The sequence below is a fragment of the Filicampus tigris genome, chromosome 13, assembly GCF_054856515.1.
Source record: "Filicampus tigris isolate MCC_2025a chromosome 13, RoL_Ftig_1.0, whole genome shotgun sequence".
In the NCBI taxonomy this organism is placed as follows: Eukaryota; Metazoa; Chordata; class Actinopteri; order Syngnathiformes; family Syngnathidae; genus Filicampus; species Filicampus tigris.
In genome coordinates, this window is record NC_141229.1 from 14,342,016 (window position 1) to 14,356,283 (window position 14,268).

General features: G+C 40.9%; 3 protein-coding genes across 4 annotated transcripts in view; 1 reads left to right on the top strand and 2 right to left on the bottom strand.

The window, feature by feature from the left end:
- LOC147137697 (uncharacterized) overlaps positions 1-4,231 on the bottom strand; it is a 36,864-nt gene extending 32,633 nt beyond the window's left edge. The window contains exon 1 of one of the 2 annotated variants that reach the window (XM_086050522.1): positions 3,901-4,231. Coding sequence is in view for 1 of the 2 variants with exons in the window: in XM_086050521.1 (XP_085906647.1) it covers positions 2,184-2,198 (15 nt within the window). In the remaining variant the exon portion in view is untranslated. Of the gene's footprint in view, positions 1-2,183; positions 2,401-3,900 lie in introns of those variants that run through there. The other variant, XM_086050521.1, reaches the window with a different exon arrangement.
- Positions 3,595-9,052, top strand: LOC147137698 (syncoilin-like). Its single transcript, XM_086050527.1, has 5 exons — positions 3,595-5,293; positions 5,500-5,939; positions 6,845-7,255; positions 7,325-7,449; positions 8,257-9,052. Exons 2-5 carry the CDS (start codon positions 5,505-5,507, stop codon positions 8,315-8,317), a joined length of 1,032 nt encoding a protein of 343 aa, XP_085906653.1. The 5' UTR covers positions 3,595-5,293; positions 5,500-5,504; the 3' UTR covers positions 8,318-9,052.
- Positions 8,526-14,266, bottom strand: LOC147137699 (histone-binding protein RBBP4). The gene is made up of 11 exons (XM_086050526.1): positions 14,100-14,266; positions 13,453-13,600; positions 13,245-13,390; positions 12,532-12,705; positions 12,313-12,428; positions 12,088-12,248; positions 11,884-12,010; positions 10,584-10,661; positions 9,391-9,525; positions 9,197-9,307; positions 8,526-9,104 (listed from the first exon to the last, which is right to left on the bottom strand). Exons 1-11 carry the CDS (start codon positions 14,113-14,115, stop codon positions 9,042-9,044), a joined length of 1,275 nt encoding a protein of 424 aa, XP_085906652.1. The 5' UTR covers positions 14,116-14,266; the 3' UTR covers positions 8,526-9,041.
- Positions 14,267-14,268: the final 2 nt, after the last annotated feature.

Consider the following 14,268-nt stretch of genomic DNA (forward strand, 5'->3'; position numbering starts at 1 on the left):
ACTGGGACCACGTGGGTTGTTTAAATATGCAGACGGGAACTCGGTGGCGGTTAGGCGATGCCCAGCCCTGGTTAATCACTATATTTGGGTCTAATGTTTGCCCATTTGTTGCGTAATTCCACTCTTGACCACCAGATGGCTACACACTATTTACATGGAGATGGTGTAACTTTGAAAGAACAGCAGGAAGTTATCAACACAGCCTAGTTTTTGTTGAAAATGTTATCCACTGTAATCCTACATTTACAACCCAAATCAACGGGTTTGGGCATATTAATTGATGTACGTTGTGAGATGATACATTTGTTAATTTGGAATAAACGGGATGTGATCTGCACAGCCTAGTTTTTGTTGAAAATGATTGAATGTCATCCGCTGTAATCCTGCTTTTTAAAACATAACAAACCAATGAGTGTAGGTTCTTTTAATAATGTACATCAGAGATGTGCAACTGGCAGCCCACGGGCCCGTGCCCACACTCTGATTGGCCCCCCGATTAATTTCTGCTAGCTGCACACCATCCATTTTTTCGCAGCTCCTGGCATATACGGAAATTAAAAACTAACTTTGGCTTTTGTTCTCGTCTTTCATCTTGTTTTTCCACCAGCCACACATCATTCAGTCAGATGCCCCTCTGTGTACTGCAACACTACTTAGCGCAGAGTAAAAAGTGTAAGTTCTACTACTACTACTAATAATAATAATAATACATGTTTTTTTTTTTTAAATATAGCTTTTCTAGATTTGCAAAAACGCCGCAAAAAACATACACATACAACTACAATAGTACCACATAAGGATAAGAATAAGAAGGCCTTTATTGATCCCACAGTGGGTAATAATTTGGCTACGGCAGCAAAACAGTGTGAATCGTGATGGTTTGCTCTACTTTCTGCTCCGTGACAAATTCAGCTTAGTACAGAATGATCATGTTTGGTTCTGACTGTGAAGATGTGATTCTGCTGCTGCTCAGAACAGGGGCGGATCTATTCAAGCGGGATACAGCGCAGTGACCTTCCCAAATCTTTTGAAAAATTAACCTTTCACTTCCTCACCTAGCTGGGTTTTTTTCAAGATAAATATATGCAAGATATACAAAAACAATGTAGAATTGCTTCACATATCTATAACTACACTGAAAATATGGTTTTCTAGGGCTGTCAAGGTTTCAGCGTTAAATTTGGAGATTTGTTTTAAATATTTAGCGTTTAAAAAAAATCAACTCAGTTAATGCAGTTTTATTCCTTCCTGTGGCGGCCTATAACATCTGCTCTCATGTGTAGCCAAACTTAGAGGAGTCATTGGCGCAAAGACGGACAAACATGGACTACAGGTAGTTTTACTTTCAGTTTTACTTGCTGGACGCTTGTTGGAGGGATCTAAATCGAAACTTCAATTATGGTTTTAAACGTACTGAACACTTTGACTTTCAGTCTTTTAAGTGTTCACTACGACAACTTCATAAAAGTCTACCAAACAAGTGTTGCGTAATCATACGTCTAAATCACAGGTCAGATTACGAAAATAATACAAACAAATCTGTGGCTTTACAGTATCCAGTATCAATTATAAACACTTGAACTGCAATTAATAAAGCCTATCGACTGCCCAAAATGACACAATGTTTTTTGGGGTTTTTTTTGCTTTGGAATTATAAATTGCATTCTACTACACTGCAATGTTGATTTTAAATGGATTAATTGTTCAGTCTCACATCAATCACACCACAGTGTGCTTAGTGATTACAATTATCTAGAGACATTCGACAATCGGGCCATGCCTGCCTTTCCTGAAAATCGCTTAAACTCGTCCCTATTGTTGCTATGCATGTACACCACTTAAGAGTAAAAAACTTTCAATACTAAGTATCTCCAGTCTAACAGTCAAATGAAGAAAGTGATATCATTTTAGCACAAAATTTTGTAACAACAACTATCGACGTTTGTGTATGCTAAATATTGTTTGCGATAAGAAGCCGCTGATGAGTTACTCAACAGCTAAGCCTATTGATCAACACTGTCACTCATCAGTCTTGAGTTTCCTTCTAGGCTGACACAAACACCCTCACACTTAATCTACATACAAACACATGATCATAAGCGTGTACCTACTGGAACAGCCCGTACTTCTTCCCCTAAACATCTCCAGAACCATTAAGGAAAAGAAGAAGTAAAAAGATTCACCTCAGCAGGAACCATGTTTCTGTCTTCTTCCAAGTAGTCACGTCTGTTAATGTCTGGTCTCACACTTTTTTACCGTACATCTCCCTTTCAAGCCAAAGCATCTGCTGTGCCTGCGGTGATTACATAATTCACCTGTAATCTCCATGGGTACGTTCATACATGCCACGGCATGGCAGGCTGGCGGGGAAGGAGCACCAGTATGCGACACACCCTCTCTAAACAAATGGCTCTGCCTCAGCCTCACCTATAGCTACAAGTACACGAGCTAAAAAAAACAAAGGCTTTTCCTTCCTGTGTGACCTGAACTGTTGGCAGCTTTTTGTTTTGTTTTAGAAGGGGGGGATTGGATTAGGACCTCAACTTTCAAATTTCAAAGTCCAGTGAGATATCAGACAAAGATGGGAAGAGTGAGGCATTGCACATTATCTCTGTCAGGTTAATCAAGAAGGAATTCGAACAGCATAATGATGTAAAAGTGCACACACGCATGAAAAGACGCACACTCACAAGCGATGGAAAAAGTACTCAACCTCGGTACTTAAATATTGGTACAGATACTTGTGCTTAAAAAAGGACGGGTAAAACCAGAAGGATTGATTCAACTAAGTAAAAGTAAAAAAATTAAGACTATACTTAAAAACAATAGGACTTTTTTAGATGACAATAATTTACAAAGCACATTTTGATAAGTTGGAACAAAAAACATATCTGCACACAAAAAACATTCCCTCCTTTATTAACTGGCATGAACACAGAGAAGAAAAAACAAGCTAGCTAGAGAAGGCCAAAGCTTTTATGCTAACAAAACAACATGTTCCCATAGCTTTTCCACAATTGTCAACTAACAGGAAAGACTAAATTAGCTAATATTTTCAGACATATACATTTTGAGCGCTAGAAGCTGGTGTTTTTTGCGCTGGCACAAGACAACGCATTCAACACGAATCATTCTTGTAGCCAACAGTATGAAATACGACCAATGGTGGGGAATATCTTGCTTCTCCAGATCTCTTGCATCATCAACGTTAACGTTCCCTGGTTCAGATTTCTGCATGCCGCAGCATGCTGCCCCTGTTTTTTCCACTTTATAAGACCCCAAGATCTCAATCAATCAAGATGGTGTACCTCATCTGGATTACAAAAGTAATTAGTTTATTTTGAGAGTGCACATTTCCGTTCTTAAATGTGGGGAATAAAAAATAAATAAATAAATACTAATATAAGTCCAGCTACGTGAAAAAAAATCTACTTCAATAGAGGAACTGAGTATTTATACTTCGTTACTTGCCACCGCTGACACACACACGTCACTGAATGGATTAAGCCAAGTGTGTGAGCTCCACGCTGTCAAGCCAGGCCAGTGATGGGAAACAACACAATAGTCTTCATTGTCATGAGCTCCACGGCTGAGAGAAGCGAGACAGGTCTTAAATTACCTTTACTTAGAATCCCTCAAGGCCAAGCTGAGCAAATGTCCCACACCTGCTTTTTTCCCATACATGCCTCGACACAACCTGAATCAATTTCTCACATTACACTTTTGTGTTCGAGCGTCACCACCTGAGCTACCATGGTAAAACCAATAGAAACGAGGATTCAATCAAACTTTTGTAACTGTTAAAAAAAATAGTTACAAGAACAGTAAATGTGTATCTGTTCCATTGCCATGTGACGCAGCGACACACTACATGTAATTGACGACAAAGGAGATGCCTACCTTGTTAAACTTTTATGATCCGGATGGTTTGACTTCCCCTCAGCCCCTCTCCATTTGCAGCCCTTCTTTGCTACTTTGAGTCCGAAACTTTTCAGCGACCCGAGCTGACAAACTTCAGGTGAGACATTTCCGCGAAAGGAAGAGTCGGGAAGCTACACTGGATTCGAGTGTCGACGCTCAAGTTTTTGTATCCCAGCTGTCAGCCGTCTGAGGACGCCCGGCCGGGCCGCGGAGGGAAAATGGCTCGAAGAGGTGGCGCTCGGGTGGACATGTACCGGCCCACCTGGAGGAGGCTGGCCGGTTCTTGCCCAGGTGTGGATGCGACCATGCGGTCTGTGTAAGGTTGACATCTAGTGGCCAATAGGGAGAAATACACAAACCATAGCTGGATAGCTAGATAGAAAAAAATATATCACAGTAGCAATACCGCACATCCATCCATCCATTATCCAATCCGCGTATCCTCACAGTATTCACAAATGTACACTATTTATAAAAATGACTACAGGACTTTCGTCTATTGCTTATATGCCTACCCCATGAAAACTAATGCAAATGCATCTTTTTGTGTTTGTTACTTTTACAAATGCTCTTTTTGTCACTCAAGCTCTCTTTATGCCTCTTTATGTAATATTGTGGAAGCCATTTTGCATTCACACAATAGTGGACAGGAAAATAATAGTGTTATTTTTTGCTGATATATGGCTGTGGAAGTGAATGAACAATTGCATGCCTTTACCATTAGTATGATTGTTTAAACACAAGAGTGTAATGGGTTTAATGAGTATCATTAGCATCATTGTTGCACTTGCAGCCACAGAGTTTGAAGGACAAAACATGTAAATTGTGCGACTTACAGTTGTTGCTATTAAGCTATTTATGCCTTTGTCGTTATATAAGAAGTGTATTTCAGTAGGCTATCAGCGTTATATGGATCTTTACTATTCCGAACATTTTAATCACCAATAACTTAAAAAAAAAAATGACTTAACAAGCATGGCTCTGTAAGCACTGGAGACGTTTTAATTTACCCATAAAAAAACGAAGGCAGCATTTAAAAAAAAAGGGGGTTTTTGTTGTTGTTTTTTTTAAACAAGTATCTTTACGTTTTTGTTCAAATTTTGAAACGGACCCATATACGTATTATAGGGTAATACAGAGCATGTACAGTATGCTAGTCTGCAAGGAGCACTGACCCCAATTTTGATCCCTGGTGGGGGTCTGACAGACTTCCCCCTAACCCAGGGATAGGGTTACCACACTGACTCCAGTTGTTATTAATACGCGCAAAGTGGGCCTCTGTTTTGCCAGCGACATAAACACAGCAGGAAGATTCTTTAAACCGTGAACAAGTTCGACCTACCATTGCTCTGGACTGCAATCTTCAAACTCGGTGAGTAATTGATTGTTTTGATTTACAGTCATCACAATATGGTAAACTCATTGGCTTGTACTTTCCTTACTTGTTATGCAAAATAACTAGAGTCAACTCCAATGCAATCTTTTACAAGTGTAATTTCTTTGATCATCATCTGATTAATGACTCTTCCAAAACAGCAAGAGTCATTAATCAGTTCTCATTTTTGTCTCGTCTTGCAGGTAGTATGGACAATCAAGACAAAGCAGCAACTGAGGAGCCACCCACAGAACTCATTCAATTTGTTGAAAACATCAGACAAACTGATGATGGCAACTTGGAGAGCGACATTTCTAAGATGGACAAGTCAAACATGGAGCGTGTCGGACAGATGTTTGAGCTCTGCATCGAACAAGTGTCCCGTTTGGAGATGCGGAGAGAAGAGTTGATACAAGAGTTTCTGTTTCTGCAGGAGCCCATGATGCGAATTGTGGATAATCTGAGGGAAAAGCTGATGGAGAAGCGTAGACTGATCTCCCTGGCTCAGATGGATCACATAGATGTGTTTGAGGAAGTGCAGGAGGTGAAGAGGAAACTCTTCAACACTGCCAGAGACTGTATCCAGAGCCAGGTGACGCTGGCTGAACAAGAGTACCAGGTGGCTCAGGCCGCTCTAACAAAGGTCAGACACCAGCTGGGTGCTTTTACGCTCACACGATAAGGCTGCAGGTTTTTGTTTTCTATATTCTGCAGTGCATGTCATGCAATGATCATTCAGGTTTCACCATGATCGAATTATTTGGAGTAAGTGTAGGTTTAACAGCTAATGTATGGTCTTTGCAAAGCGTTGGGGACATTTTTTGTACAATGTCTCTCTTCAGCCATGGATTGTTTGATATTTAGCCAATGCATAATGTTCATTATTAGCACAGTCTAATGAGATTCAATTCCAGAGCCGATGCAAATATAAAAATGCTCAGTTTGACTGATACTGACACACGATGAGAATTTAGGAAGGTATTTTTTCCCATTTATTTTCCCATTTTAGTTTAAGTGAGGAGAAACAATCTCTGCTTGTTTATCATTGTCAAAAGCTGTAAAGTCTAACTATAATATTTGTGGCTTAAGATACCTATCCATCAGAAGCCTGAGAATATTTTGAAAAGACCCTTGAAAAACTATCATCTTGATATCATCATGATTATTTGCAAAATGTCCTGTTTCCGGTTTTGTTAGAGCTAATCTATTGGTTGTTGGTTGTGTCACGTCACCGCGATAATTTCAAGCACGTTTGAATTTGTTGTAAGGCCAAGTCTAGGAAAGGACTGATCTAAAACAGCTGAGAAACGATCAAGATGATGGTAATGCGCTGCGATGCCAGTAAAACCTCTTTCTGACTTTTTTTTTTTTAGTTTTTAGTCTGAGACTGTGAAAATCATTCAGTGTAAGCCCAGCATTAGTGATCTGAGCACAAAAAATAATACCTGGTTGCCAATTCTGAGCATTATTATCTTGATAAGTCTTTGAATTTAATTTAAATTTCACAGTGATATTTTTAGACAATTTTTGAGGCTTATCTTTTCACAGGAGGAGCTCAAGGCCCAAATTCAATGTTTGACAGAGGAGTTGCTTCAGCTCCAGGATGCCCACCAAAATCATCTGAACTCTTTGAGGGATCAGGCCAAGAAGTCATGCAGACCGAGAGCCATGAGCGATGTCAGCCTGTGTCGTCAAGCTTCCGTCCGTCTCCAGCGCCGGCTCAGCGTCAGCATTCAGGAGTTGGAGGGCTGGTACGAGCCCCGACTCATAGCACTGCTGAAGAGGAGGCAGTTTGGAGAGAAGGCCTTGAGAGTGAGCCAAGAGCAGGCAGCGAGCTTTCGGGCCCAACTAGAGCCCTTAAAGCACGAGGTACAAAAACTAGAGGAGCAGAGGTCCTGTCTAGAGCAAAGGATCAACCTGATGCAGCGGGAAAGAGAGGAGATGATCACACAAAACCAGGTACAATACATCGAGAATTAAAGAGATATAATGGATGGTTCATACCCATAAGAATGTTTCTCTACCCAGGAAGCTGAGGAGGAAGTAAAACTTGCTTTGGGGAAACTAGTGCTGGACTTTGAGGTTCAAAAAAGACTTAAAAGAGATTTGGAGGTTGTCACGAATTATATTTTAGAAGAGATGGCAAATCTAAGGTGAGTTCTAAATTAGATTATGACATTCCCTTAGAAATCATGTGAATACTAAGAGATGCGTTTGCTACTCAAAGTGGGTTAAGATGGGTTTCTACTAGGGATAGACCGATTATCGGCCGGACTGATTATCGGCACTGACATTTGGCTTTTTGACGAATATCGGCATTGGCCTTTTTTAAAACTCTGCTGGCTGATAATAAATCAATTTAAAACTGTGGAAATCAAAACAAATATACGTGAAAGTAGAACATTTGTCATTTTGAAATTTTCATTTACAGTAGAAAACTACATGGACCTATTGTTTAAGTTTTTCTTTATCCTTTTTAAGACGTGCTGTCATGACATGACATGACAGTCCTGGGCGCTCCCTGAACTTTTTGTTCGAATTTTATAACAGAGATGTATACTGTCAAAGATTTCGTGTAATAATGATTTAAAAAGAAAAATCACCATTATGCAAACCTGAAACATTGTTCGATAAACATGCTTAAAGAAATTACAACAAAGTTAAGAGTAATTTTTTCTTCAGATTTTGATACCAATATTTTCCTTTTCGCTGAAAATGATTGTCGTCTCCAAATATCGGCCTCCTTGACTACTAATAATCGGTATCGGCCCTGAAAAAAGCATATCGGCCTATCTCTAGTTTCTACATCAACATATACACATTGCATTGATACATGATTTGTTAAACGGGGGATTTAGTCTATTTTTCACCACACAATACCTTGTCTGAATGAATTCCTGACTCAGTGCCAACACCTGAATTTACAGGAGTCTAACATAAATGTGTCCCCCCCTTCCCAGAGTCTGTGATGATGCTACAGCAGAACAGCCAAAGGATTCCACTTCCTGTCAATCCACCTAATGTTTAACAGCTTTGCATGAAATGTGTTTTACAAGGTAAATCATATACAAAGGATGAACTCTGTAAGGACGACATTCCATTTTCGTCTTACATGCCATCCACCCTTGTTATATAGCGCCTGGCCTCATTTGGGTCACAGGTGACTGGGTGAGAGGCGGGCACACCCTGGACAGGTCAACTGCAGGAATGATACAGCGACAAACATCTATTCGCACTACACAGCAGACCCATTTATTCCAAATATTTATTATGAATATAAGTACACAAGAGTTCATACTCAGCACAACAAAACAGAGAAAATGTAGAGGGGGAAAAAAATGTATACAAGATGCAACACAGCTGGAAAATTCTTACTACTTCTTTTGCACAAATAAAGTGGAAACCTTCGTATGTACATTTGTATAAAAATGGATCTTATTAGAAATGTGTTGAGCTTAACGAACCAATTCCAGAAAAGGTGAGGAATACAAACTCATCAAAATAAAGAACTGGAAACAGATGACGTTTTGATGGTGTCATCATATCAGGGTCGAATAACTTGGATTATGACAAACTAACAAATCTAAAGGAACTGAAACCAATCCAGACTGATCACAACAGTATGTTATGATTTTCTCCAAAAATACTGGTGCCCAAAATGTAGATTTAAAAGAATTGCCTATGCACCCAACAATGGAAAGAGATCATTTGAATAAGCAGGTCAGAAGAAAAGATGAGAATGTATTCATGCTTGAACCTCAGAATCTGCCACTCCTTCAGGATCTTCGTCATTGTAGATGTTTTCAGCCTGTAAAAGAAAAAAATGTTTTTAGGTTTGAACATTTTTTAATTAGGGCAAAACATCTCATTGACGTAACGTGGCCTGCAGTTATTCATTACCATTTGCCACACTTGCATGATGTTGTCCTCCGACACAGAACAGATGACCCATGGCTCATTGGGGTTCCAAGAGAAGTCTGATATCTTTGCTGTGTGTCCACCATGGATGAACTAAATAAAATACATTTGTGAGGCACTTTACATCCAAGCAAAAGGTCCAAATTAAATAAGACCAGCTAATTGTTCCAACTGACCAGCAACTCAGGAGGGCCATCTTCTGCATCCTCGGGAGACTGCTCCTCGCCGATCTTACTGAGGTCCCACACGTTTAGCCTTCGGTCTGTACCGCTTGAGGCCAGGATGGTTTCGTTATGAGGAGACCACTGCACCTGTTTTACAAAAATGGGAGAGATGTTACATTTCTAGAGTGGCGTGCAAATAAAATGCTACTTATCAATATTAAGTTATGTTTTAGAAATATTTGGCGTCAGGCACAGACATCAATGTGGGGGTGAAATGAGTCAGAGTAATCCAAGCACTTCGATTTAAAAATAAATAAATAAATAAAATAAAAAATAAAATAAAAAAAAAACCTCAAGGAATTTTTTTTGCCCCAGGTACCCGTTTATTTGGTGTGCATGGTCAGGAAGACAGTCAAGTCAGGAGCAGTAGCAAATGTTCATATCCTATCACATGTCCTCTGAGGACACACTGATGAAGGCGGAAGTACACGCCGAAACATGTCAGGTAATTAAACGACCTAAAATCACGATTGTCTGTTATATGTGAACCAACCAAAATATAGATAACAAGGAAGACAAAATGAACTTAATACAACAACAAATGTTCATGCTATGCATGACAGTAACACACCGCCAATGCGGTGAGAAGACCAACTTCAAAATAAAATCTTCACAAATACATTAATACTGTACACAAATCAGTGCCGTGGTATGCTTTTACTTTTAAGTTGCTCATTGACTTGACTCGTTGCTCTTCGACTTGAGTCGTGTTCCCGCCTGTAAGCTGGATAGTTGGGAGCCCAGTTTAAATCTAAATTGCCATAAACTGTTCCCACCAACATCGCAATAACAACATCCTGAAATAATGTTCAATCACTAATTAAGGGGACTTAAAAAAACAAATTTATTACATTGTAGAGCGCAACATGCTCCCAGTGTTAGCGGCTAGCAGCTAACCGCTAAACAAGTGCTCCATATAGGCTGGCAAGAGCCGCTGGCCTTCTTTTCAAAGGCGATATTTATTTTTATCTGAATATTAAATTATTAGATAAAATTTTGAGCAGGCTATCCGAATACCAAAACATTCAATAGCTTTAGCCCTACAATGAGCCGAATCCATTTTTTATACTAGGCTAATGCTTTCTTAGTATTATTTTAAACAAAAAAACACCAATAATCACATTGATTGATCAAGATAACTTTACCTGGAATATCTCATCTTTGTGAGACTCGAAGGAGTGCAGCTTCAGCTTCAAGTTTCTCAGGTCCCACAATGCCACAGTCTAAAAACATATCCACATTTAGGGATGGGAATTTCGACTAATTTGCCCGCCGACTAGTCTCAAATTTTATTTGAGACTAGTCGACTAGTCTATAAGCAAGAAAACTTCAAATTTAATACATATTGAATTCAAAGTTTAAAACGCAAATGTGTATTTTGTGTATTTAGGGCTATTTTAGCCCAAACATTCAGGACAGTTTGTTCATTTAAATTCTATTGATGTAACAACAACTGACTGAATAAAGGTGAAATTGAAAGAGAAATACATTTCTGATACATTTACCAATGCAATGCATGGCATTTATTATGAATAATGTAATGAGTAATGGTACCGACTCCCAGTCCAGCAGGGTCTCATTCGCCATACGTTATGTGCATTATCATGCACACAGGCGACAGCTTTATATTCTAGTGCCCACGTACCCATCACACTCCGCAGGAGAGCAGCCAAGTTTTCAGCTGTGTCTCTTTCCTCTAAGGCGCATGTCTGAAGCACACCGCAGCGGAGATGTCCTTCGTCCACATAATGACACATTATAGTCATGTATAAGATTCGGTGGCTATGGACGTCCATTCGTCTGTAACTATGGCCACATAGCTGACCTGCTCAAACGCACGTAGCATCTCCTCTTTCATTTGGTTATGGCTACTCTCGAGTTGGGACGTGACTGTTTTGCGACTTGGCACCGCGTACTCAGGTTCGATGTACAGCATTTAGGTTTCGAACCCTTTGCCTTGAACAAAAGAAAGTGGCAGCATATCGCGGGCAGTCATTTCACAAATTAGTTGGGTAATCTTTGCTGTGCGGCGAGCATCACAGCGCCTGGCTGGAACAAACGCTATCATGCTCGTCTGCCTGGTCCCGCCGCCATGCCCACTGTCATATGCTGCATCAAAATACTGCCAAACGGTGCTAGTTTTTTTTCGTGGTAGCTTCGACATCTTCAGAATTTACTTTTCAAAATATTCTTCCCCAAACTTAGTGTCCCCGCCCCCTACTATGTGTGTGTGTGTGTGGGTGCGAGCGATTCTCTCTCTTGGTGCTCATCTTACAGAGGCCGAGGCGTGTGGAACAAGATGCGTGATACCGCGTTTAACCGACTAGTAAAATACAAAACGTTTAATAAATCGTAGGCGGTTAAACGACTAGTCGCGCACATCCCTAGACCAACTCCCACTGATAATAGCGACACTGGTGACTGGCGTGAAGAGCGCAAACCCACCTTGTCTGCAGAGCCAGTGGCCAGAATGAATTCGCTGTACGGATTGAAGGACAAGCAGTTGACCTCAGCAGTGTGGGCATCGACTGCGTGACTGGGCTTGGAGGTGTTGTTGGATCGCGTATCCCAGCTTTTCAAAGGAATAAATCATCGGGTTTGAAACCAATTTTGTGCTCCAACGTTGACATGGTATTCAATTTGGCTTACATCATGAGTTTCTGGTCGTCAGCCACAGACCCAAAGAGTGACTCGTGGAGCAGATGCCAGGAGACGTCCTCCACAACAGCGGTGTGGCCCGTGAAGATGGTTTTGGCATCCACTATCTTTCCCTCCTTAGGCACCGTGCTTATGTCCCACAAGCAGATGGTCTGGAAAAAAAGGCAAACAGCAATAAGAAATTAGCATAAGAAAAAAGGAGAAATATTCACTCACATGGTCATCGGAAGCACTGAGGAGGCAGCCGCTTAGGTTTGGATTCCAGGAGAGGCCATAGCCCTCCTTCTGGTGACCTCTCAAGCGGAGATCTGGAGTGCACTCTCCAGAGGGGTCTATAAGAAAGCAGCAAAACAAACAACGATGATGATGAGACAAGATTAGAGAGGGAAATGACACCAGTTAATCCAGCACTGTGAAACATGGCCTGATTGTCACCTGGCTTGGATGGGTGCTTAGTATAATCAAAGACCAGCACATCACTGGTGGGTGTCTTGGTGGCGATAATGCAAGGGTTCTGGGGCATGTACCGGGCTCTGTTGACTTCTCCTTCATGATTGATTTTGATTTCAATCTCTATCTTTCCACTCACAGAGCCAAAACCACCAAACTCTGTAACAACAAGCACACAAAAAACAACATGATTAATGCTGAAAATATTGAAATTGGGATGACATTACAAAATACCAGAGCCCAAGTTCACCTACTGAGATTTTGTGTCATTCAAATGAGTTTCCAACAACTTTGCACACCTCTTGTGCATTTTAAAAAAGGGGAAAAAAATAATAAAAATAAAAAAGCATTTAAAAAATGTTTAACCCGCCACTGGCCATTTTGACAGTTTAAGTCAAAGAGACACAGGTGTTACCAATGACAATAATTCGGGGATGAAGTAGTGTATTAGTTTAAACAAATTAACTTTTTCATGTGTGTTTTGAGAATGGTTCTGTGGTGGTGGTACATTTACAGCACACTGCTCAAATCTGATTAGCAGGTTCATATTGTTTTGTCTGTTTACCATCAACAAGAAAGCTAATGACGACTACTACTGCAGCGGATAATAATCTAATTTGATTTCTCTCTCATGTCAAATATGTGCACTGGTTAAATGACAATAAGGAGGCAATGGTATAAATTTTACTATCCCTTACCTCCTTTCTCACTGTCATAGTGGGAGGCATCAAACTGGGCATCATCGTTGGGGAGCTGAACGCTAGCAATCACAAGGTGATTTTGCTCATCTGAGGTGTGTGTCCCCAGAACCAGCCTGTGTACACTGTAGTCCTTTCCTTCTGGTCTGTAAAAATACATTTCCGATTAATACTTTGTGATGCTTTAGTGCAGGCGGTGACAACCTACCTGGTGACATCTGGTAACCACTGGGCAGTGAGACTGGGCCACTCCAGGGCATGAGTCATGACCAGGTCGTAGAGGAAAGGGGTGTTCTTCTTCCAGATCTTGTACTCCTCATTGATCACCCTCTCCTCCACAGCATCGTCAAAGGCAGCTACAAACAGGGCAGACAGAGATCAGGTTTGTGAGTTAGTGTAACGTCTTCAAACTATGCACGATACACACAATACACTTTTAAATGCCATAATATACATGACGGACGTTTGGGTCATACAACAGCCAGACAGTGCCTGACTTGATAATTAGCTTCAGGGTTTATTTTGATGTTAAGCTAACACTGGTACACGTTGCTTCAATGAGACTGGAAAAACAAGACAAAGTGGTGCACAACCCGCATCTAAAGCACAAGTGCTATCCACAACCCCAAGTGGATCAAGAAATTCTCACGCGCTAGCAGATTAAATCCTGTATATTTAGCACGCTCGTGGCAGCTAACGCTACAGTGGCTAACAGCTAGCTTGCGTGTATGTAACAATGAAATGAGATGCGGGCAGACCCGCCAACACCGGTCCAACTAGTCCAACGATTTCGATATTGCAGGGCAGCCATAAACCAAGTTTAGCCAAGTAAACTGGGAAAGTGTCCATCCTTACCGTCTTTGTCAGCCATCGCGCCTTTGTTGAAAAGCTAATAGTCGGCCAAGTACGTATTTCTGGGGCGAGCGCTTTGAAGACAGCACGAAGCGCTTGCAATGGCGCCAACTCCGCCGAGCACGCTTATCCAATCGCTGTCGAGGAAATTCAACCGGAAGTGCGACACTGC

Bases quoted from the DNA above. Each gene is read 5' to 3' on its own strand.
- LOC147137699 (XM_086050526.1), bottom strand. The intron at 12,429-12,531 runs GTGACAATCAGG...GCTTTCTTATAG, and splicing joins TAAGCACCCATCCAAGCCAG to ACCCCTCTGGAGAGTGCACT. The intron at 10,662-11,883 runs GTGGGTTTGCGC...ATATGTTTTTAG, and splicing joins CCACTGGCTCTGCAGACAAG to ACTGTGGCATTGTGGGACCT.
- LOC147137698 (XM_086050527.1), top strand. From the start codon at position 5,505: ATGGACAATCAAGACAAAGCAGCAACTGAGGAGCCACCCACAGAACTC. The intron at 5,940-6,844 runs GTCAGACACCAG...ATCTTTTCACAG, and splicing joins CTCAGGCCGCTCTAACAAAG to GAGGAGCTCAAGGCCCAAAT. The intron at 7,450-8,256 runs GTGAGTTCTAAA...CCCCCTTCCCAG, and splicing joins GAAGAGATGGCAAATCTAAG to AGTCTGTGATGATGCTACAG.